This window comes from Nelumbo lutea, chromosome 1 (genome assembly GCF_056320005.1).
Source record: "Nelumbo lutea isolate HS-2025 chromosome 1, American lotus-T2T, whole genome shotgun sequence".
Classification (NCBI taxonomy): domain Eukaryota; kingdom Viridiplantae; phylum Streptophyta; class Magnoliopsida; order Proteales; family Nelumbonaceae; genus Nelumbo; species Nelumbo lutea.
Window position 1 is genome coordinate 104,385,993 of NC_142684.1, and position 22,041 is coordinate 104,408,033.

Here is a 22,041-nt window from a genome sequence, read left to right on the forward strand (position 1 = left end):
CATTAGTGGATATGTATGTGGGGCTCACATACATTTTTCAAGGTGGGCCCCACATACCATTGGTAGATATGCATGTGGAGTCCATGTCTGGACATGTAGGTGGGGTCCACATACATTTTACAAGATGGGCTCCACAAACCATTGGCTGGCATGCATGTGGGATCCATGTGTGGACATGCATGTGAGGCTTACATACATTTTATAAGGTGGGCTCCACATACCATTAGTGAACATGCATATGGGGTTCATGTGGACATATATGTGGGGCCCACATACATTTTCAAGGTGAGCCCCACATACAATTGGTTGACATGTATGTAGGGTCCATGTGTAGACATGTATGTGAGGCTACATAAATTTTTGGGAGAAATACAAATCAGCCAAACTCAGAATTTACTAGGCCCAAAGTACAAGGAGAATGCATCCTTACCGTGAATTGATGCCAAATTCACGGGCAAGGATGTGGTTTATAGGGAGGACAGGACTAGTTGTAGGGGGGGGGCTGGAATTCAGAATTCTGCATCATCTCTCCCTAATTTTCCTTAAATTTTTCAATATAGGTCCCACATAATGCCTATTGCGGGCCTAGTATACATTTTCCAAACTTTTTCCCAATAGATATTTGTATCGGAAAAGTACGGAAACAGTCGATGCAGAATTCTGAATTCTAACCCCCTATAAACCACATCATACCCGTGACTTTGGCATCAATTCACGATTAGGATGCATCATTCCCCAGGGCCATAAAATTCTGATATGGGCTGAATTTCTGATGTGGGCTGAATAGTCGAATCTTCCATACCCACCTCGCAACAGTGTTGGGCAAGAATATACGAAGAAACTCCCCTCCTTTTTCGTTTTGCTCATCGATTGCGTCATCTTCTACTTTCGCCCTCGTGAAATCTTCTATAAATACGGACCTGCGTTCATCGTATCTAAACGCTCACTCCTCTTTCTCTCTTTTCTATTTCCAAAACCGAAAGATGTCGAAATCGCCAGAACAAGAGCACCCGCGAAAGGCTATCGGATGGGCAGCAAGAGACTCCTCTGGAGTGTTATCTCCTTTTAAGTTCTCCAGAAGGTATTTCCTGTTCGCGCTGCACTTGTGCATGTCGATTGATTCTGGAGAATCATCTCCCAAGTCCTTCAGATCCGAACACCATTTGATATATCCTGTTTCTCGTATTTTGCATTTCAAGCAAATCAAATATCGATCATTGTTGCAATTTTCCCTGAGATTTTCTTTCTTGTTCTTTTTCTTGTCGGATTTTCATCATGATTATCATTACTCCATTGATGCCATTTTTTTGCACAAGATTAACAAATATACTTGTTCTTTCTCGTTCTTTTTTTAAGCAAATATACTCGTTTTTTGCAGAAGATTAACAAAAGTGTTTTTTCTCTAATTTTCTCTCATTTTATTTTTCTTTGTGAATTTTTTTGCCTTTTGAGTTCCTTTCCCTTTACTAAGCATTCCTTATGAGTTGTGCGACCTGTTTTTCCTTGTGAGCTGTGACTTGAAATGTATAGAGATAATCACTTTCTGATTATTGTGTCGATCCATTCATTCAATCTAAAATAATAAGGGAAAAGTACGGAAACATACGAATTCTGAATTTCAGCCCCCCTACAACTAACCCTCTGCTCCTTATAAACCACATCCTGTCTGTAAATTTGACATCAATTTACCGTCAAGATGCATTCTCAAGAAAGATAAGATGAGTTTTGACTAGTTTCCTTATAAAAAAATAAAAAAGAATTCACTGAACTTATCGAATTAAACTCTATGTAACAAAAGATTCCGTTTTTATGTAGAAAATGCCCGTATCAATAATTATGATGGGCAATTCCGAGCTGATTGGTACTTCTCCCAAATAATAATGTTGAATAACTCTGAAATCTGAATGATTGAAAGTTTCCTTCAGTTTTTTTATTGTTACCGAGATGTCACGGGCTGAAGCTTCTGCCACTAATTGACGCATAACAAACGAGTGGTCTGTGGACATTCCCATTTTTCGGTTCTGCATTTTAGGGTTTTGCTCGCATGATCACATGGATCATGGATGTACTGATTGACATCTGACGCGATTCGTTCGTTGTTGACAGGGAAACGGGAGATGAGGACGTGGCGTTCAAGGTGCTTTATTGCGGGATCTGTCACTCCGACCTTCACTCCGTTAAGAACGATTGGGGCAACGCTATTTACCCTATGGTCCCTGGGTAAGCCTTCTCACTCTTCTCCTCCGCTCATCAGCCCTTCAGCTTTGACCTGTTTAGGCTTCTGTATTCGTTTTGCTTCGTCTTTGTTGTACTCGGACATCAAATAAATGAGTTGCACCGTGTGCTGGTAGAGTTGCACCATAATTTGATTCCCATGATGACATGACGCCAACTGAGAATGTGTGATCAAGGTTTTGCTTCCGGCGGTATACGAGGTTGATTGGTGTGTCATCCGCTAAAAGACGAAAGTACCGCTGTTTGATTGGTGTACTCTTCACGGTATACGAGGTTGATTGGTTTTAAATATATATGGGTATTTTCCACCTGCAGCGGTAGATACATGTATCAAAAGCTGTCCAAACTCGCGTCGAACAATAGACCTGTTAATGGGAGTAGTGGGGTTAATGATAAGGCTGCAAGTCGGGCGGGTTACGTCGGGCTGAAGTGAATCCTAGTCCAGCCCTATGTTATACACCTCCAATCTTAATCCTAACCTAATCTGACATTCAACCTGACCTACCAAACTATAACCCTAACCCTAACCCTAATTAATTCCTTTGACCCTAATCCAACCCGATTCAATTCGATGTCAACTTTAAGTTAGGTTGCCCAATCCAATTTTCTCATCCCTTAAAATTTAATAAAAAAATAAGTATTTGTTTATAGTGAGTTATTGTTAGACAATTTTGTTTGTCCTTAGCTTCAATCAGAATGATGTACTTTATGAGTTTATTGTAAATGAATAAAAGTGTATATTTGATTCATTTTCCCTTGGTATGTTTTTGTTTAATACCCTTAAACCGGACACTTAATGAGATTGGTGTTAGTTTAGAATGTTCACAACCAGTGGGTCGGTTTAGGGAGATCTATCCTGATAAGGCTGACAGTGTGGTGCCACCAAGTTGGTTAGGGTGGTCTGTCTCAGCCGCTAGGGTGAGACCCTAGGCACATACAATGTAGGATTAATTGAATATTTGAAATAGACTAGATTTCCACTATTTCCCTGGACCTTAGATATTAATGGGCAAAACTGGAAAAGTTACACCCGACCCCTAGACTCAATTATGATACTGCACTAGGTGTCGGATTGGGCTGTCTTTGATGTACCAATCAGTGAGATCCTTAGCGAGGGTCAAAACCTGTGTATGTTGGGACAGTCTGAGAATTCATTTGAGTGGGTGATCATAGTGACAAGATCAGCCCCTTTGTCGGACAAATGTAATGATCGGGGATGCACTCTCACTAATGGAAACCAAGACTGCCAGCATCTGATTTCAAACGTTGAGATTTGTTTTGCAAAATATTTTTATATGAGATATGAAAGTATATATATTATGGTTTCTAAAATGTTTGCAAAAGGTTTTAATTCCCGGGATCCATAAGTAGAAAGTGCAACACTGTTCTTTGTAGTCGAGGGAGATGTCCTCTCTTGTTGGACATTGTTTGATCATTATGGGCTGAGAGGTTAAGTGTAAGACCATTGAGAATAATGCCTGATGGGCTAATCTTGCATCTGCCCACAGTCCCTGGGTGTTACAAGGTGGTTTGGCCCAATGACCACTTAGGGTAAGTGTTGGGCCCATAAAGCCCATTTGATGGGTTTCAGGGGCTGCACTGTCCATAACAGTGTATTCGGTCAGATCTTGTGACAAAGGCTAGGCTGAACCTATGTGGTTGATGTGTAGATCAATGCTTGGGTCCCACGCCATACAAGAAAACCCAACTGGGCAACAGTTAGGAAGGTTAAGTGAGCACATAAGCTTAATGGGCCTAAAGCCCATTTCGAACTAGACTTATTTAATAAGTTAAATATGAGTGAATTCTGAGATGGATCAAGCAGATAGAATAGGGCCTTACCCCTATCCACTTAGAGAGTCCAGATCTAAATGTGATTTGGATCTGGAAACCTTCTAATAAGATTAGAAGAAGGTTGATCCAATCTGCAAATAAGATAAGGGTTTATCCTTATCACCTAAAGAGATGTTTTGATCCAAATAAGATTTGGATCAGCAATTCTTAATTGGATTAGGAGCTGATCTTTTAGGATAACAAAAGAGGGAGGGGCGACAGCCTTTAGAAGATATACTCACATCATCTTCAGAGCTGAAATCACAGAAGAAAGATTTCTGCAATCCCTGCAAAGATCTTTCTTGCCGCCTCCATCTTACAACCGCTAGACATCCAATTCGATCTCTAGTGGTGGGAGAAGTCAAGATTCGATCTTGATATCAGTTCTTTGAGAAAGAATTGATAGGAAGTTGTACTCACGTGCCATCCTGCTGTTTCTTGCGAAGGACATAATTCTTGGAGAAAAATACTGTTGATTCAGCTCCATTCTGCACTGCGCCATCTTTAGTGGGAGCAGTCTTTGGATCATTCCTTGGGCGTGAACACCTTTGTTGGGAGATATTGTTTCTCCGTATTAGGTATAACCCTCTCTTCTTTTTTGTTCAGATCTGGTTCAGTTTATAGTTCAAGATTGATCCATGAAAATATGATTTTCTAAATAGGGAATGCGATTCCCAATTGAAGGGAGAGAAAAATTTTTGAAATTCACCCATTTATTCCGCAAGATTTGGGCATCCATATGATAGATCTCTCATCCCTTCAGTAATGAATTATGATAGATTTTTTCTCAAAAATATAAATTCATGAAATCAACAATAATGAAATACAAAACTATGAAAATAAAATCACTAATAACAATTCATAGGATCAAGCAAATAATTTGAATCTATTATATAGGTCACACAAAAATTATAAGACAAAAGGAAAAGACAAATAGTCAAATATCTGTGAATAATTTAAAGAAAGGGGGCTATATGACTATCATGCATCTAAGCAAATCAATGTAGTTATATATATAATTATATATATGAATATAGTAGAGTAGCAAACTAGTAGACTAGTAGTCTATTACTATAGGGGGTTGGGTTCAGATTGGGTCGAGTTGCCTGAGGAGTCAACCCTAACCCAACCCAAACTAAGGTCGGGTTCAAGAATTTCAATCCTAACCCGATCATCAACCTGGCCCAACCCAACCCAACTTTTTCGGATTGGATTCGGGCCAACCCGACCCAAGTTGCAGCCCTAGTTAGTGATAGCCTGATAGGGTGGGTGTATAGGGCCCCATTGGCACAACGCGAAACATGACTCCTGTAGAAATCCACTTCAATCACTGCAGGGCCCGTTCGAACACTGTTCAAACAGACTTTTCAGCCTTGCATCGAGAACATCTCTATACTTTTATGCTTTATTTCATGGGAAGATATTTCGAGTGCAAGGTTATGATGGTTGTTGGAACGGGCTTTGCGGTGACTGAATCCCATCAAGGGCTATGGCGATACAACTTTTTAGTTTTGTTCTGGGATATTTTCTAATTCATCATAAATTTCTTGTATTTATTCTGAACTAGTATGACGTTTTAAAATCTCCAAAAACCCTTGCCCCTGTCAATTAGTTTTAGAAGTTTTTCCTGAATTCACGTCTCCGCCCCACACCACATCCCGCAGTCTTGATCTGATTAAGTAAAAAATCTCGGCCCCACAAAGGGCTGTCCGAGAGCACATTCTTATCGTGTATTGGGAATATATTCCGGTGATAAGGAGATGCGGTGTGGGACGTTGTGGGGGCGGAGATGTGAAGTCGATGTTTTAGGTGGAGGTAATCTGCAGTGAATTCAGAATTTCTGTCATATCAGCATTAGCTATCACTAATAAAAGCTGTACATGTTGAGTATTTAAGTATTTTACGCAACTAAAGTGCCCCTAAATGGCCTGTCATGTTTATTAAATATTTGCTATAACAAAATTAGCCCTAGCTCGGGTTTGAGCCCACACCTGACCCAACCCTCACATATTTAACACATATTTAAAAAGTTTGGCTTACCACTGTTACCAAGAGTAGTGGTCATCTAAAATGCATGAATGCTTATGGGATACTTTTATTAATGATCGCGAATGTTGATTCAAGGGAAGGTGAATTTTAAATACTAATTCATTAATAGGGAGTTTTTTTGTAGGTTTTGAAAATTTTGATAAATTTCAGAAAAATGTGAAAAATTCGTGATGAATTTTAAACAATATCCTTTCGTTTTGTCTAATAGATAGATTGTAAAAACACGTTTTTTCCCAAATACCACATTTACCATCTTGTCTCAATAAAAAAAAAATCTTGTTTTTTTAACTCTTTATATGAGATAGTGATCGTCTCTCGTCCATCACACATTTTCCGAGAGGATTGCCCGACCCAATAACAATATAATCTTCACCCACCCTGATGAGTGATGGCAACGAGATTTGATCTAAGGCTACGTTACAAATAGGAAGAGAAATTGTTTACTGAACCACCATCATACGGTCATCTTTGTACTGATACTAGCATCCATATTTTCTTTCAGCCACGAGATCGTTGGTGTAGTGACGGAGGTGGGGCGCAATGTCGACAAATTCAAGGTCGGCGATAAGGTGGGCGTGGGGTGCATGGTGGGTGCCTGTCACTCCTGTGACAGCTGCAAGAATGACCTTGAGAATTACTGCCCCAAAATGATCTTCACCTACAATAGCATCTACTACGACGGCACAATGACGTGCGGTGGATACTCCGACATGATGGTCGCCAATCAGAGATACGTAATTCGGTTCCCGGACAACCTACCCCTGGACGCCGGTGCACCGCTCCTTTGCGCCGGAATTACAGTATACAGCCCCATGAAGTACTTCGGTCTTTGTGAGCCCGGCATGCACTTGGGTGTGCTTGGGCTCGGTGGGCTGGGCCATGTGGCTGTCAAATTTGCTAAGGCTTTTGGGATCAAGGTAACCGTCATCAGCTCCTCGCCCAATAAAGAGAAGGAAGCCATCAAACGTCTTGGTGCCGATGCCTTTCTGGTCAGTCGCAATCAGGAGCAGATGCAGGTACGTACTCACTTGGATTCAACCAAGCCTTAGAATGATTAGATTTCGTTTGGATTGCAGTTGGAACCATGATCGGAATTTAGATTCTATTTTCGAAATGGGCCCTTCTAATTCTAGTTGTTTGGTTGGGCAGAATTGAAATCTCATCTCCTTCTTATTCTTGGTGGAATGAATGGCATTCCCTCCCTTTCCTTGAAATGAAATCATTCTTATTCTTGGTGGAACGGCATTCCCTCCCTTCCCTTGGGAATGAAAACACATTATAGTTGAATTCAATTCCCATTTCGATTTTGTATATGTACGTGCAGGCTGCCGCGGGCACAATGGATGGTATCATCGACACTGTGTCTGCTGTTCACTCTCTCATGCCATATCTCTCCTTGCTAAAGTCTCATGGCAAGTTAGTCATGGTGGGTCTTCCGGAAAAGCCGGTGGAGATTGCCGTCTTCCCTTTGGTTATGGGTGAGCATATATATCGCCATGTCATCTGAAGTAGATCATATATATATATATATATTGCACTACTATTTTCTATTCACTAACCAAATTTATTGGCATTTACAGGGAGGAAGATTTTGGCCGGGAGTTGCATCGGGGGAATGAAGGAGACACAGGAGATGATCGATTTTGCAGGGAAGCACAACATTACAGCCGACATCGAGGTCATTCCTATTGACTTTGTGAACACTGCTATGGAGCGTCTTGCCAAGGCTGATGTCAAGTACCGTTTCGTCATTGATGTAGCAAAGAGCTTGACTTCTGCTAAGCTATCTTGATGGCGGAAAGTCAATAGTCATGGCTTAGAAGCTAGAACTAGATAGACAAATGTGGAGATTGATTGAATCATGTGGAGGGAAAAGAGTTTTAGTCTTATAAATGTATTTTAGGGCTTCTCAGGTTTGACCTTTGGTTTACATATTTCATATCCGCCGTTCACACCAGCAGATTGTTATTGATTCGAACTTCTTGAACGAAAGTAACTCGTTTGTTTGCTGGGTTTTGACCACTATTGAGCTTGTCATCATTTCTTTTAAAATCTAAAATGAATTAGATCCCAATTTGACTATAATTCATATCTTATCTAGGTACCCTGTTGCGTATGAGATCGGATTCAGTTCTGATAAGACCTTGTTTACACCATTCTCGTAGCCAAATTATGCATTGAGAATCATGGTTTTCGAACTGCTGTTGATTCAAAAAGTTGGACCGTTTGGCCTATGAACTGTTCAGTTCGTTGGTTCTGTTTTACCTCAAATTCAGTCCCTGTCCAAAAACCGTTGAATCAGTTAAGACTCGTTAATTTATGTGATTGAACTATTGACCTGTTTAATGGTTTTTGTTGTTTTTTTTCTGTTAGAATGGGCCATCCGTTTAAATTGGATGGTCGAATTGTGAACCCGAAAACCGGTGGCCAGAACAATTCCATTTCCGAGTTATTTTTTAAAACCATATTAGGAATATTTCTTCATGAATAAAATGTATAAGTACAAAAATATTCTCATTGTAAATGGTTGTGAGGACAATGTGAGCACTATTATTCATCCGATTAATCTTTAATTCAAGTCTCTATGCCAACAAACTAAAAATGGGTGATTTTGTTGTGTGGTGCTAGCAAACTAAAAATGGGTGATTTTAAAATTATAGCACTATTATTCATCGGATTAATCTTTAATTCAAGTTTCTATTCCAACAAAGGGTTAGCCAAAAAAAAAAAAACGGCCTCTAAACCAAAAATCATTTGCAAGGAAGTAGTAAGAAATGGTTTAAGTGCTATGATGAATAATTGAATATGACAATCGCAGAATAGGATTCAAGTAGCCAATCAGGGTTAGATTTAGGAGTGCAATTTTGGGCCAGGTTGGGTGGGGAGTTTGTTAAATTTTCAATGGTCCCAAACCCTAACCTAAAACCATGTTGAAATTCTTTAAGTCGTGCACTTGCAAACCCGAACACCAAAAAAAAAAAAAAACTTGCAAGCCCTAATTCATTTTATTAGACCATTTTGCAAAAAAGAATAAAGAAAAAGTGGGGAATTGTAGAAAGTACAAGAAATACAATAAAAATGAAAAAAAAAGAGTAAAACAACAAAATAAAGAAAAATTAAAAAATGACAGAAAATACAATTAAAGAGACAAATATATAAAAAAATAAAAAATGCAAAATAACTAGATATACAACAAGAGATACCATATTTAAAGCATGCCTATTTTATTTTATTTTTTTTATATTTTCTTCTCCCAACTCATCCAACATTGAATGGGCATTTTACATTTTAGTAATTTTGCCTTCGCCATCAAACAGCAAAGTCAAAGTGTTGGAATCTTTCCTTTTTTTTTGTCTTTGGCCGGGGCAAGAAAGCACTTGAAGTCTGAAAGTTAAGAGTGGGTCGCTGTTGCAAATGAAACTCTAGAGGGATTGTGACACTATCCAAAGTTCAGGGTGATGGCTGATGATGAGCGATCTGGAAGCTCCTAGTTGGAGGGTTGCTTAGATGTATTCGCGTGGTGAGTTGGATCAAACTGCAAAATGGAGATCAGAGTGACCGGGGTGGATGAGCCGGGGAGGTCGCTCTGATGCTTAAGTCAGTATTCTTGTTGTAGTTGTGAGCTAAAGTCTGAGTGCTAGAGAGCTTGAATGTAAGTAATCGCACGTACTTGGATCCTGGAGGGATTGATGCCTTTATATAACTGAGCTATCATGGATCTCCCGAACGGTTTCGGGATTTGCGGCCTGAATGGATGAGATCCGTTTTCGTTTTAGTTGGGGAGCAACGTATCAATCAATGAAGCTTATCGTTGCCACCTGATTCGGGCGGGGAGAGGATAAGGCCTTCTGTTACACGGCGTGATCCCGTAATATTCGGAGTCTGCTGGGAAGCTTCTAGAATCGATTACGTGTCACTTCGATTCCTGGGCCCCGAACTTGATTAGGTGTTGAGGTCACTCTATAACAAGTTGACCTTATGCCGAGGTGACTTTATGTAGGGTGGCATTATGCCGAGGTGGCCGAACATCCGAACTCTGTAAACTGCTATCTAGATTCCCCTTGCTAAGTTGTCATTCTACAGGCAGATCGCGTCCACGTGACCTTTACTTACTAGGTCGTGCAAAATTATCCCTCATCAATACTCCTCGTGCCAGGGGCCCTGATCCAGCACGGGGAGTTCATGACGAGCCTAGGTGGATTTGGCACGAAGTCTAGGTGATGTGGAGGGCAGATCGTTGGCCGGACCTATTCGACCGTTCGGCTCGACCAAGAGGTGACCCAGATCACGTATGAGGTATGTGCAAACGTCAAGCCAATTATAGTCTCCGCGGACATCAAAACGCACGCCAAACTGATTTCAACCTTGGATGGCATTCAACCAGTCTTCCTAGGAGCCGTTGGATCATGTTGATATGACCGTTGATTCCTGGATATACTAGTTATAAATAGGGGCCTAAGGGCCCATTTTCTTCGCCACAAATCTACGAATCCAAAATCCTTGAGGTCACGTTCAAGTATCCTAGTTCAGTGTCAGCTATTTCTGGTCTGAGGTCATCTCGCTTTCTTCCGTCTTCTTTTTGGTAAGTCCACCTTCCTTTGCTCTTTGATTCCATTGTCCTTTCCAATAACATATCTAGCCTTAGCTTAGATAGTCTTCTAGATGGAAGCAGCGAGTCCGCTGGGGCTGAGGTGGGTACCTCGGCACAGACCGCGGAGCCTCATCCTACCGAGGTGGGCACTTCAACACAAGATGTGGACCCCAGTCCGTCCGAGGTAGACTCACCTCGGCGAGAGCAAGAAGCTTCTGGCAAATCAGTCTCCACCTCACATCGAGATCGGTATAGACTCCCCAATGACTTTGTATATAGCATTCCCTTAGGCAACTTTCCTTGGGATCATGGTCACAATGAGATTGTGGTTTTCGAGGAGTAGTTCGCAGCCAGTCTGTGTCTTCCACTCCACCCTTTTATAGTCAAAGTCGTTAAATTCTTTAACATTGCCATAGACCAGCTACACCCGAACTCCATCTGTAAAATTGTAGGTACCATTTCTCTTTTCCATGATTGCAATCATCCTACCGAGGTGGGCACTTCAACACAAGATGTGGACCCCAGTCCGTCCGAGGTAGACACCTCAGCGAGAGCAAGAAGCTTCTAGCAAATCAGTCTCCACCTCACACTGAGGTCGGTACAGATTCCCCAACAACTTTGTATATAGCATTCCCTTAGGCAACTTTCCTTGGGATCATGGTCACAATGAGATTGTGGTCTTCGATGAGCAGCTCGCAGCCGATCTGTATCTTCCACTCCACCCTTTTATAGTCAAAGTTGTTAAATTCTTTAACATTCCCATAGACCAGCTACACCTGAACTCCATCCGTAAAATTGTAGGTACCATTTCTCTTTTCCACGGTTACAATCATTCCCTAGACCTCGATATTTTCTCTTCAATCGTTTCCATCAAGAAGAACTCGTCCTACATTCTACCCGAGCACAGGCGAAGCTACTATTTGTCTCCTCGCCCTAAGTACAAGCCGTTGCACAAGCTCCCTAACAAGGTCCCGCCTTAGAAGAGGCGCTACTTCGTGGTCCACAACAGTGATGGGTGGCCTTTCCCGACTCAATGGATGGCAGCCCATCTAGGACTTCGGTGTTAGACTAGACCTGGAGACAAGGGAGGAGGTCCGATCTTGGGCGAAGCTCAGCCTGAAGTTCAAAAATTTCATGATCAAGGAGAAACTCGTGCAAGCCGGCCTAAGCCCTCTTGGTAGGTCACCACTCATACTTCGGTGTTGTATCTGACTTAGTTCGTTACTTGCCGCAGTTGCCATGGGTGACATCCCTGCCAATGAGCTCTTCGGGAGCATGCAAAAGAGGAAGAAGAAGAAGAGGGCCTCCAAGAAGGCTAGCCTCCAGACTGAGACTACCACCACCGAGGTTGTCACTCCTATGCCCGAACACCCACCCGTCACCGAATAGCCTCCCGTAATTGATTTGGTTGAGGAGGACCCGTGCAAGGCCACTCCACCCTGTGTACCCGAGGAGACCACGTCTTCAGAGCCCATTCCAATGATAGTCACCTCTTTGGGCAACGATACTTCAATCCGGAGCATTTTGACTCTGAAGTTTGGCTTCTCAAGAGCAAGGATGCGGTGTTTACCGAGGAGGACGCTCATTAGGCTGACTTGCCGGTTGCTCAGCTTGGGGCCCGAGCGGCCACACATTGTATGGTGGTTTGTACTTAAACTTAGCCTTTGAGTTGCCTTATACTTAGATATTTCTGCATACTGGTACCTGTTTTCTTCTTTTGGCAGGTGATCTCCTCTATCCACGCCTTGGCCTACCAGTCCAAGGTGAACTTCAAGCGAGCTCTCAAAGTCGAGGAGTCTTTTCGAAGTGCCCACTTCGAAATCAAGTTAGCTCACAACGAGATCAACCAGCTAAAGAATGATGCGCGAGCTAAGAAGGAGCTGCTGACTCTACTGATGATAGAGAAGAAGGAGCTCGAGGAGCGCAAGGTGGCATTGAAGAGGGAGATCAAGAACCTCGAGGCTCACGTGAAGGAACAAACTGAAATCTTGCTTCAGGCGATGGAGGAGGCCAAGGTCAAGGCGGTCGAGGAGTATAAGTCTTCGATGGAGCTTCAAAAAAGATTGGTCGAGGCTAGGACAGCAGGCTATCACAAGGGGTTAAAGCTTAGTAGGTGGTTGACCCGACGTGAATTTGCCCACCTCAACCTCAGTGCCATCACCACATCCAAGATCACCAAGGAGATGGCCGTTGAAGCCACCAAAGATCCAGACTCTGAGGCAGAGAGTGACGACAACTTACTCGATGACGAGGGAGAGGAGGCTAGTGCCGCCAAGGACCATATGGAGATAGATCCTCTTGCTGAAGTCTCTATTAAGGATGAGGAGCCCCAAACTAACTGATGCCTCTTTTCTTGGACTCCCCCTTGTAATACTTGATGTTCCAAGCCTCCGAACTCAGCTAGACAATTGTAATCTTTTCTCTTTCCTTGTTTTTTTTTTACTATGTACCCGAAGTTCTTTATCAATGGAATACAAGTATCTTGCAAAACTCTTTGTATGCAAAATTTTTCTAAGTATAGATTACTCCCGAGCTAGCGAGCTAAACCAAATAGGAGTAAAATTTTTCTAAGTGCAAATTACTCCCGAGCTGGCAAGCTCGACACAAATGGAAATAATCTAATTGTCATTGTACGCCAGGGTGAACAAACATTATAGGGTACATGCCTGACCTATCTGTGTCTGGGTTACTTTGCCTTGCCGATGCCAAATTGACTGGGTTTTAATGAGCCCGTACCGAAGAGGCGACCGGGTCTTAAGCTGCCTATGCCGAGGAGGTGACTAGGACTTCTATCATGACGAGGTCTCTTGTCAGCTAGGCACCACTGCCCTTAGGCTTCTAGGAGTGACTCATAGTCCTCTCTCCAACTCGTCATCTATTTTACAGGTTCGGTGGTCTCATGGAGTAATTTATACTTGGAGTTGTGGACTCATACGTAGAACCTTCTTAGGTAGTCGATGTTCCATGCTCGAGGTACCTGCTTCCCTTCCAAACTCTTGAGCTCATACGTGCCTTCCCCATACACATGTCTTATATGGTATGGACCTTCTATTTCAGTCCAAGCTTACCCACGCCGGGCTCAGGTACCATAACTTTTCAGAGGACTAGATCGCTGACACAAAACTGCCGCTTCTTGACACGGGCATTATAGTACTAAGCTACTCTCTGCTAGTATGCCGCAGTCCGGATGTAGGCCAGGTTTTGCACCTCCTCTATCAGGTCTAGGTTCGTATGGAGTTCGTCATTATTTAATTCCTCATCATAAGCCTCAAGTCGCAATGTGGGTACTTCGATCTCTACTGGGATCATCGCCTCTATACCATATGTCAGGTTGAAGGGGGTCTCACTCGTTGCGGTCTTGATGGTAGTCCGGTAGGCCCAAAGAACACTGGGCAGCTCGTCCACCCACAACCCTTAGCTCGCGCAAGGCAAGCTTTCAGTCCGCGGAGGATAGCCTTGTTCGTTACTTCATCCTACTCGTTTGCTTGTGGATGTGCTACCGAAGTGAAGTTCTGTTGAATCCCCATCTCGACACACTAGTTTTGGACTTTGATGTCTTCAAATTGCTTTCCGTTATTCAAAATCAAGACTTTGGGCAGTCCAAAATGGTATATGACATTTTTCCAAAAGAAAATTTGCACATTTCGGGTTGTAATGCTTACAAATGGTTCGGCTTCCACCCACTTCGTGAAGTAGTCTAATGCCACGACTAAGAACTTCCCCTGCCCAGTTTCCGGTGGAAAAGAACTGAGGACATCGATTCCCCACTGCGCGAAGGGCCACGGGCTAGTAAGATACTTCAAATCAGTAGCAGGTTGATGGGGGATGTTGGCATGCCTCTGACATCTATCGCATTTCTTGACGAGTTCGAGTGCATCCGCTTTCATTATGGGCCAGTACTAGCCCTGCCTTAATGCCTTTTGGGCAAGGGCCTTATCCCCCAAGTTTCCTCCGCATAAACCTTCATGAATATTGCGAAGTACGAGCTCAACTTTTGTAGGTCACAGGCAATGTAGGTAGGGGAGCGTAAAGGATCTCCTGTATAGTCGTTCATCTATGAAGACGTACTTAGTGATTGATGCTCTACCCTCCTAGCTACATTGCATTTTGTAGATAGGGTCCCATAGAGCAGATAATCAATGAGCGGGTCAATCCAGCTTGGTTCCACTTGCAACATAGGAGTGACCTCTTCTACTCCTGGAGAATGCTAGGCCGAGGTAGATCCTCTATGTACACAGTCCGCATAGTGTTGCCGCTCGTGCTTGGTAGTCATGATAAAGTGTCGACCTCAGCATTCTTGGACCTTGGAATTTGCCTAATGAAGCAAGAGCTGAAACCTGGTAGAATCTCTCTAACTTTGGTTAAGTAAGCTGCCATAGTCAAGTCATGAGTTTCATAGTCACCATTGACTTGGTTAACCACCAGTTGAGAGTCACTATAAATGATGAGGTGCTTCATTCCCATGTCCTTTTCTAAGTTGAGTCTAGCAATTAGCACCTCATACTCTGCCTCGTTGTTCGATGCCTCGAATTCGAATCAGAGAGTGTACTCCAGCTTCACCTCGTTTGGGCCATACAGTATCAGCCCCGCACCGCTTCCTCGCTGGTTGGATAAGCCATTGACAGGGAGGATCCAGGGCACCTCGTTCCAAATCGTTACTGCTCTGACCGGGACCGATGCTACACTGGTTGATGCCTCCAATGTGCGAGTGGGCTTAGTCAGTTCAGGGGCCGGTGTGCTAAACGTGCATTCTGCTACGAAGTCTGCCAAGACACGCACTTTGATTGCTGGCCGTGGCTTGAACTGGATGTCGTATTTGCTAAGCTCGATGGACCACTTCGTCAATCTTCCGAACACCTTGGCCTTAAGTAGGATGTGCCTCAAAGGTCTATCCATAAGGATGACGATGGTATGGGCTTAGAAGTATGTGCATAATTTCTGAGCTGCTACCACTAGCACGTACGCCAATTTCTCGGTGTTGGGGTATCTGGTCTCTGCATCCTGCAGCACTTTACTTACATAGTAGACGGGTCGTTGAACCCGGTCTACATCTCTGATTAGTACCAAGCTGACTACCTCATCACTCGCGGAGAGGTACAACTTCAATACATCTCCTTTCTCAAGTAGGGTTAAAATAGGGGTTGTACTTACATACATTTTCAGCTCATCAAACGTGAGCTGGCATTCTTCAGTCCATTCAAAAGTCTCATTCTTTTTAATTGCTTTAAAAAGGGAGAGGCACTGACCTACCGACTTAGACATGAAACGACTTAAGGCTGCTACCCAGCCAGTCAACCCCTGGACTTCTTTTATTTTCTGGGGTGGTCTCATATTTATGATTGCCTTTATTTTTTTTGGTTGGCTTCGATACCACGTTGGTTGACTATGTAGCCTAAGAATATACCCGAAGTGACTCCAAAGATAATCTTATTCGAATTTAATTTCATATTATGTTTTCTTAAAATTTGAAAAACAACATCTAAATTGTTAATTAAAGATCTAGAGAACTGGGTCTTCATGATCATGTCATCAACATAACACTCCACTTTATTGCCAATCAAAGGTTCGAAAACTTTGTTTACAAGTCACTAGAAAGTTGCCCTAGCATTTTTTAAACCTAAGGGCATAACTTTATAGCAGTATAGCTCAAGTTCGGTTACAAAAGCAGTTTTGTCTTGGTCAGTTGTGTCCATCATAACTTGATTATAGCAGGAGTAGGCATCCATGAAACTCAGCAACTCGTGCCCTAAGGTCGCGTCTACCTGCAGTCAATTCTAAGCAGGAGGAAGCAATCCTTTGGGCAGGCTCTGTTAAGTTCGGTGTAGTCGATGCACATGCGTCACTTGCCGTTGGCTTTCTTCACTAGCCTTGGGTTTGCAACCCAGCTCGGGTAGTGGACATCCTTGATGAAGTCTACAACGAGGAGCTTCCCGACCTCCTCATCAACTACCCTCCACCATTCTGGGGCAAGGTTGCATTTTCTTTGTCTGATTAGCCTAACTAGAGGTTCCACATTAAGTTTGTGAGTTATGACACTAGGGTCAATTCTGGGCATTTTTGCCACGGACCAGGAAAAAACATCTAAATTGTTAAGTAAAAACTTACTAGCTGAGTTCGGAGCAGTTCACTTACTAGTGCGCCGATCTGGAGAGTCCTGGTCGATTCAGTCTCGGACACCGGTATATGGACCGTCTCTTCCATTGGGGTAGCTCGCTCCTCACTGTAGTCTGTTGGTCGCTCTAATTCGACGTCTTCTGCCAATTTTGCCTTTCCTTTGAGGGCAGCCACATAACACCTTTAGGACTCGAGCTGGTCGCCTCGTACTACTCCCACTCCGTAATTTATTGGGAACTTCATCGTAAGATAGTAAGTTGACACTATTGTGCGTAAAACATGCATAGTAGGCTGACCTATGAGTGCGTTGTAGGGGGATGGAGTAGTGACCACCAAGAATGTGTGCCTGAAACGGACAATATTCAACCACGTGTCCGCCTCCATTGGTACTGTGACGCGACCTGTAGGCCTGTCTTTTTCTCCGCTGAACCCCACTAGTGGGGCATCTTCTTGTTTTAGATCGGTCTGCTATAACTGCAACTTGTCAAAAGTTCCTTTGAAGATGATATCGGCTGAACTGCTTGAGTCCACCAAGATCCGCTTTACTTCAAAGTCATTGATAATCATCTTCACGACCAGGCATCATCATGAGGATACTGAAACCCACAAGCATCGTCCTCGGTAAAGTAGATTGGTTGCTCGATCCGAGGTTGCTTGGATGGGTTCTCTGCTTCATGCTTTAGTTCACGAATTGACGTTTTCCCAACTGCTACTATGCACCCTGCTACAATAGATCCCCTAGTGATCATATTAATCACCCTGCGTATTGGTCTTTCTTTTGGTAGCAGGCGAGGTGGTTGCTCACTCTGTCTTTTGCTCTCTGGAGCGTCTTTTTTCCAATCTCCTGTTCGATTCCCCTTTTCTTTTTCCTCATGCAAAATGTGCTTCTTCAAGTACCCACGACGGATTAGTTCTTCGATCTCATTGCAGAGGTTTATACAGTTTTCTGTGTTGTGACCATGGTCTCGATGAAAGTGATAATATACATTCAGGTTCCTGGTCATTGAGTCTACACGGAGCCTGGGTGGCCATCTGACGATTAGACCTATTCATGGGCCGGGTCAGGCCGGGCTCAGGCCAGGCTTTTACTCTTCATTAACAAAAATATATTAGGCCCGAGCCCAAGCCTGGCCCGACCAACGGGCCTACAACTTGGGTCCGAGCCCAACCCTAATAAAAAGCCCGAAGCCCGAGCCCGAGCCCGAAGCCCGACCTAATAAAAAAAATTAGAAATTTTCCCTATTCAATAATCAATATAAATCAGAATTTATTTACTTTAAAAAAAGTATAAATTCAAAATTTATTTATATTAAAAATGAATATAAAAAAGGGAAAGAGGATGTGGAGAATAAGAATTTGGTTGGAAAAAGAAGGGAAAGAGGTGAAAAAAAAGAGGGGTATTCAACTAGGGTTTTTATGTTTAGTTATAGGTCAGGTCGGGTCGGGTCGGGCCAGGCTATTTTGGCAAATCCCGAGCCTGGCTCGAATTTATTGTAGGTCGGGCTTTTTGGCCCGAGGTTAAGCCCGCAGGCCTATATACCTGTTCAAGCCCGTTCGGGGGCCGGGCCGGCCCGTCGGGCCACTCGGCCCATGAACAAGTCTACTAACAATAGAGGAGTCTTTGATGGCCATCAGGATCTCTCCTCGCTTTCGCGTTCAGGGGAGTATAATTCGTTCTCTCCATTGGCGGGGTCTTGGAATGCCGACCCGACTTGTAACTTCAAGAGCGGGACTTACTCCTCAAGCTCGGGGACTTACTTTTTTCCTTTCCTTGTTGTTCGTTCCTTCTTCCTCTCTCTTCCTCTTTTCTCCTGCCTGGTGGTTGGTTTTCTAGTTTATCTTTTCTTCAATGCTGATAAACTGATCAGCCAATTGGAGAAACTTGATGATGTTCTTTGGCTTGTTGGCCACAACATGCCACGTGAACTCTTTGTGGGTGATTCCTTTGCATGCTGTGGTAATATGTACTACTGGGTCAAGGTCCGGAATCTATAGGCATGTCTCATTGAAGCACTTGATATAGCTCCGAATTGACTCTCCTTCCCTCTGCACCACGTTCAGAAGGCTCTCCTATGACTTCGGGTACTTCTTACTATTGATGAAGTGGGCCGTAAACATATCCACGAATTGCGCCCTGCTTCATTGTGGCCACCGAGCTCACCTCCTCTCTTTCTTGACCTTGATCTGCTGGATGGCTGGGCTTTGCAAGTGGATCATTCCTTGTTGATGAACGGTGAGTCCTGTGACATTGTCGTTGCTGCTTCTTTGGTGGAGTGACATTTGTACTACCGGCCTTTGTGTTGTCAGGTACTTCGATCTTACTCCAAATAGTAGGGCGAAGTGGTTCAAAGATTCTCCTCGCTGCTTCCTCTTCGTCATGCACTCGATGCTGGCTATTACGCGGAACCAGGGGTCTCTTTTTGAGCCCGCACCTTGGGCCTCGAGCTGATGATCTACATGAAAAACCTGTTGACTGCGCCTCTCGGGCTGGCTAGGTTCGGGCCTATCCCTCGAGCTCTCTCTTCGAGAAGTAGGGGGAGTATGTCGGTCGCCTACTGCACCCCACGGTGGGGTCTGTCTCGAGGGAGGGACCGGTACTTGCGAAGTTCTCTCCCTATGGGGGGGGAGACTGGCGGACATTCTGGTAAGCCTAGTGATGATTGTGGTTCTAGATTTGCCCTTGGTGAAGGTTTGTCTGCAGGCTTGGTTGTAGTGTTGGAAACTGCTGCTGATATTGTTGATAAAAATAATACTATTGAAATTGCTGGAACTGATGGATCTGCGGCATTTGGATATGCATTGTTCGAATGCTCTGGATGAGGTTATTGAATTGGGAGTGCCCAATCGCAGGGGGAATCACAGAAGGCTCCGAGAATGTGGCATTCACCTGGGGGAGTGGAACACTCAACTATTGGGTAGTGTGTGGCACAAATAGTGATGGGACCTCAGAGGCAGTTAGGGGAATGGTGAACTGGTCGATAGTCACCGAGGATCTTTGGGGAGAAACTATCTGCTGCTCTTGCCCCCCAGTAATGTTCATGTCACTCTTTTCGTTGTAGTTGGATGATGCCACTAAGGTTGAAACTGAGTCTGGGACTGTAAATAGAATTAGGATGACCTTTCGATCATTTCTCATAGACGGTGCCAATTGGTGATGCACAATCTGGAAGATCCTAGTTGGAGGGCTGTCTGTGGACGTACTCGCGTGGTGAGTTGGATCAAATTGCAAAATGGAGATCAAAGTGACTAGGGTGGATGACTCGGGGAGGTCGCTCTGATGCTTAAGTCGGTATTCTTGTTGTGGTTGCAAGCTAAAGTCTAAGTGCTAGAGAGCTTGAATGTAAGTAATCACGCGTACCTAGACCCTGGAGGGATTGATGCCTTCATATAGCTGAGCTATCGTGGATCTCCCAAAACAGTTCCAGGATCTGCAGCCTAAATGGATGAGATCCATTTCCACTTTAGCCGGGGAGTAACATATCAATCAATGAATCTTATCGTCGTCACCTGATCCGGGCGGGGAGAGGATAAGGCCTGCCGTTATGTGGTGTGGGCACACATGGCAGGCCCAGGACGGCGATGGTGGAACAAGGCAGATCGCATCTTGGCCGTCCGCTCATAACTAACTCTAGGCAAATTCAACTATAAATAAGTGGAATCACAATGAGATATGACATCTTGACATTTATTGCTCCAAGCTCTCTAGTTTCTTGGTGACCTCGTATGAGCTATTCTACTCAAGCCTTGTCCGACCACTTATAGTTCTCCTTACTAACTTGATCATCGGAGTCTCCGCCCCTAGGATAACACTTGGGGCCTCTATCATTCTTTCTCCTCCATAGGTCAGATCTATAGGCCCTCGGCCTTGTCAGCCCTTGGACACATCAGCCCTCGGCCATGATAGTCCTTGGCTAATGGAGGTGTATTTACATTGTTGCCCTCGGCCCATTCCAATCAGCAACAATTGACACCGTCTATGGGAACAACTGCTAAAACTTCCCTCAACTGAACACTTATCCAAACTCAACTACTAAGCTTCCAACATAATGGATGATAACCAAGACAATGTGCAAAGTGCTTAGAACCTCGTCATCATGGACCAATTACAGATGGTCCTTGACCGGCTTGATAATATCACATAGAGACTGAATGAGGTGGGAAGACCGATAGGAAGTTGCCCACTAGGTAGCCACCCTGCTGGAAACCTGGGGCACCGTAGCGGATGCTCATCCCAAGCTTCACTGGTTTAGCACCCAGTCGGACCCAATAGGGTCGACCCCTAATCGACAAGGAGGAGACCTAGAAAGGTTCCATGACCACCGCCGGGACAATGAACCGCACTACTAAGTGGAAAGCCCCTTGGACGAAGGCGGGCGCTCAGGCAACTATAGTCCTCCTCCGAGGGCTGGAGGCCGATGCCACGCCTCTCCCTCTCAAGTATCAAACCTCTTAGAACTCTGATGTGTGGCCCATTATGACACTAGCAAGTGCACTAGCCGTTCAAGTAATAAGGTAGTGAGTGAAGTATCATTCCCACGAGAATTTAGGAAACAAGTATCAATACTAAATTGAGTACTTCTTATCTGATTAACAAATAAATCAAAACTTTAATGAAAGCTAAAAATCCTAAATTAAAATCTATCTAAATCATTGGTCCAATTGCCTTCAAATCAGGTTAGAAGAGTAAGCAGTAAATTTCAATCTCAAAATTCAGCAATCTATCAATTTGGATCATTCGAATAAATCATAATTGAGCCTTGGTTTGGTGAAACCCCAAGGTCATGAATAGCCTCTCTCAAGCAAATGTTCATCCTATGCATCAGTGACAATTCTTCTATCTCTAACAAGAATCTAATCCCCATGCATGCATTTCTTCAAACATTTCTAAGGCATCAATTCAAAACTGAATTGATCACCAACTGAATTGTGCAAGTTATCTCTAATCTTGCATCCAATTCAGTTCTAGAATAGTAGATCTGAATTCCTAGAGTTTCTCTCAAGCAATCTAGGAATTCCAAGCTTTAGATCCATTCGGCCAATCTGAAAATTGTAGATCTGAATTCTCTTTCAAGCAATTCAGATCTTGCAATTCAGATCTGAGTTTTGAAGGTCAGTTGGCCGAATTAATCTACAAAAACACCCTTATTCAAGAAACTCCAAGTACAATTCATGACCATTCGAATGAATAAAAAAGAATTAGATTGTTGAACTGAAATTTT

General features: G+C 43.6%; 1 protein-coding gene across 1 annotated transcript; it reads left to right on the plus strand.

Annotated features, from left to right (window-relative positions):
• Positions 1 to 500: 500 nt before the first annotated feature.
• LOC148876544 (putative mannitol dehydrogenase) lies at positions 501 to 8,139 on the plus strand. The gene is made up of 5 exons (XM_088962347.1): positions 501 to 1,081; positions 2,107 to 2,220; positions 6,620 to 7,133; positions 7,442 to 7,595; positions 7,698 to 8,139. The coding sequence occupies exons 1-5, from the start codon at positions 984 to 986 to the stop codon at positions 7,907 to 7,909; spliced, it is 1,092 nt and encodes a 363-aa protein (XP_088818473.1). The 5' UTR covers positions 501 to 983; the 3' UTR covers positions 7,910 to 8,139.
• The last annotated feature ends 13,902 nt before the right edge of the window (positions 8,140 to 22,041 follow it).

Bases quoted from the DNA above. Each gene is read 5' to 3' on its own strand.
- LOC148876544 (XM_088962347.1), top strand. From the start codon at position 984: ATGTCGAAATCGCCAGAACAAGAGCACCCGCGAAAGGCTATCGGATGG. The intron at 2,221-6,619 runs GTAAGCCTTCTC...ATTTTCTTTCAG, and splicing joins ATTTACCCTATGGTCCCTGG to CCACGAGATCGTTGGTGTAG. The intron at 7,134-7,441 runs GTACGTACTCAC...ATGTACGTGCAG, and splicing joins GCAATCAGGAGCAGATGCAG to GCTGCCGCGGGCACAATGGA.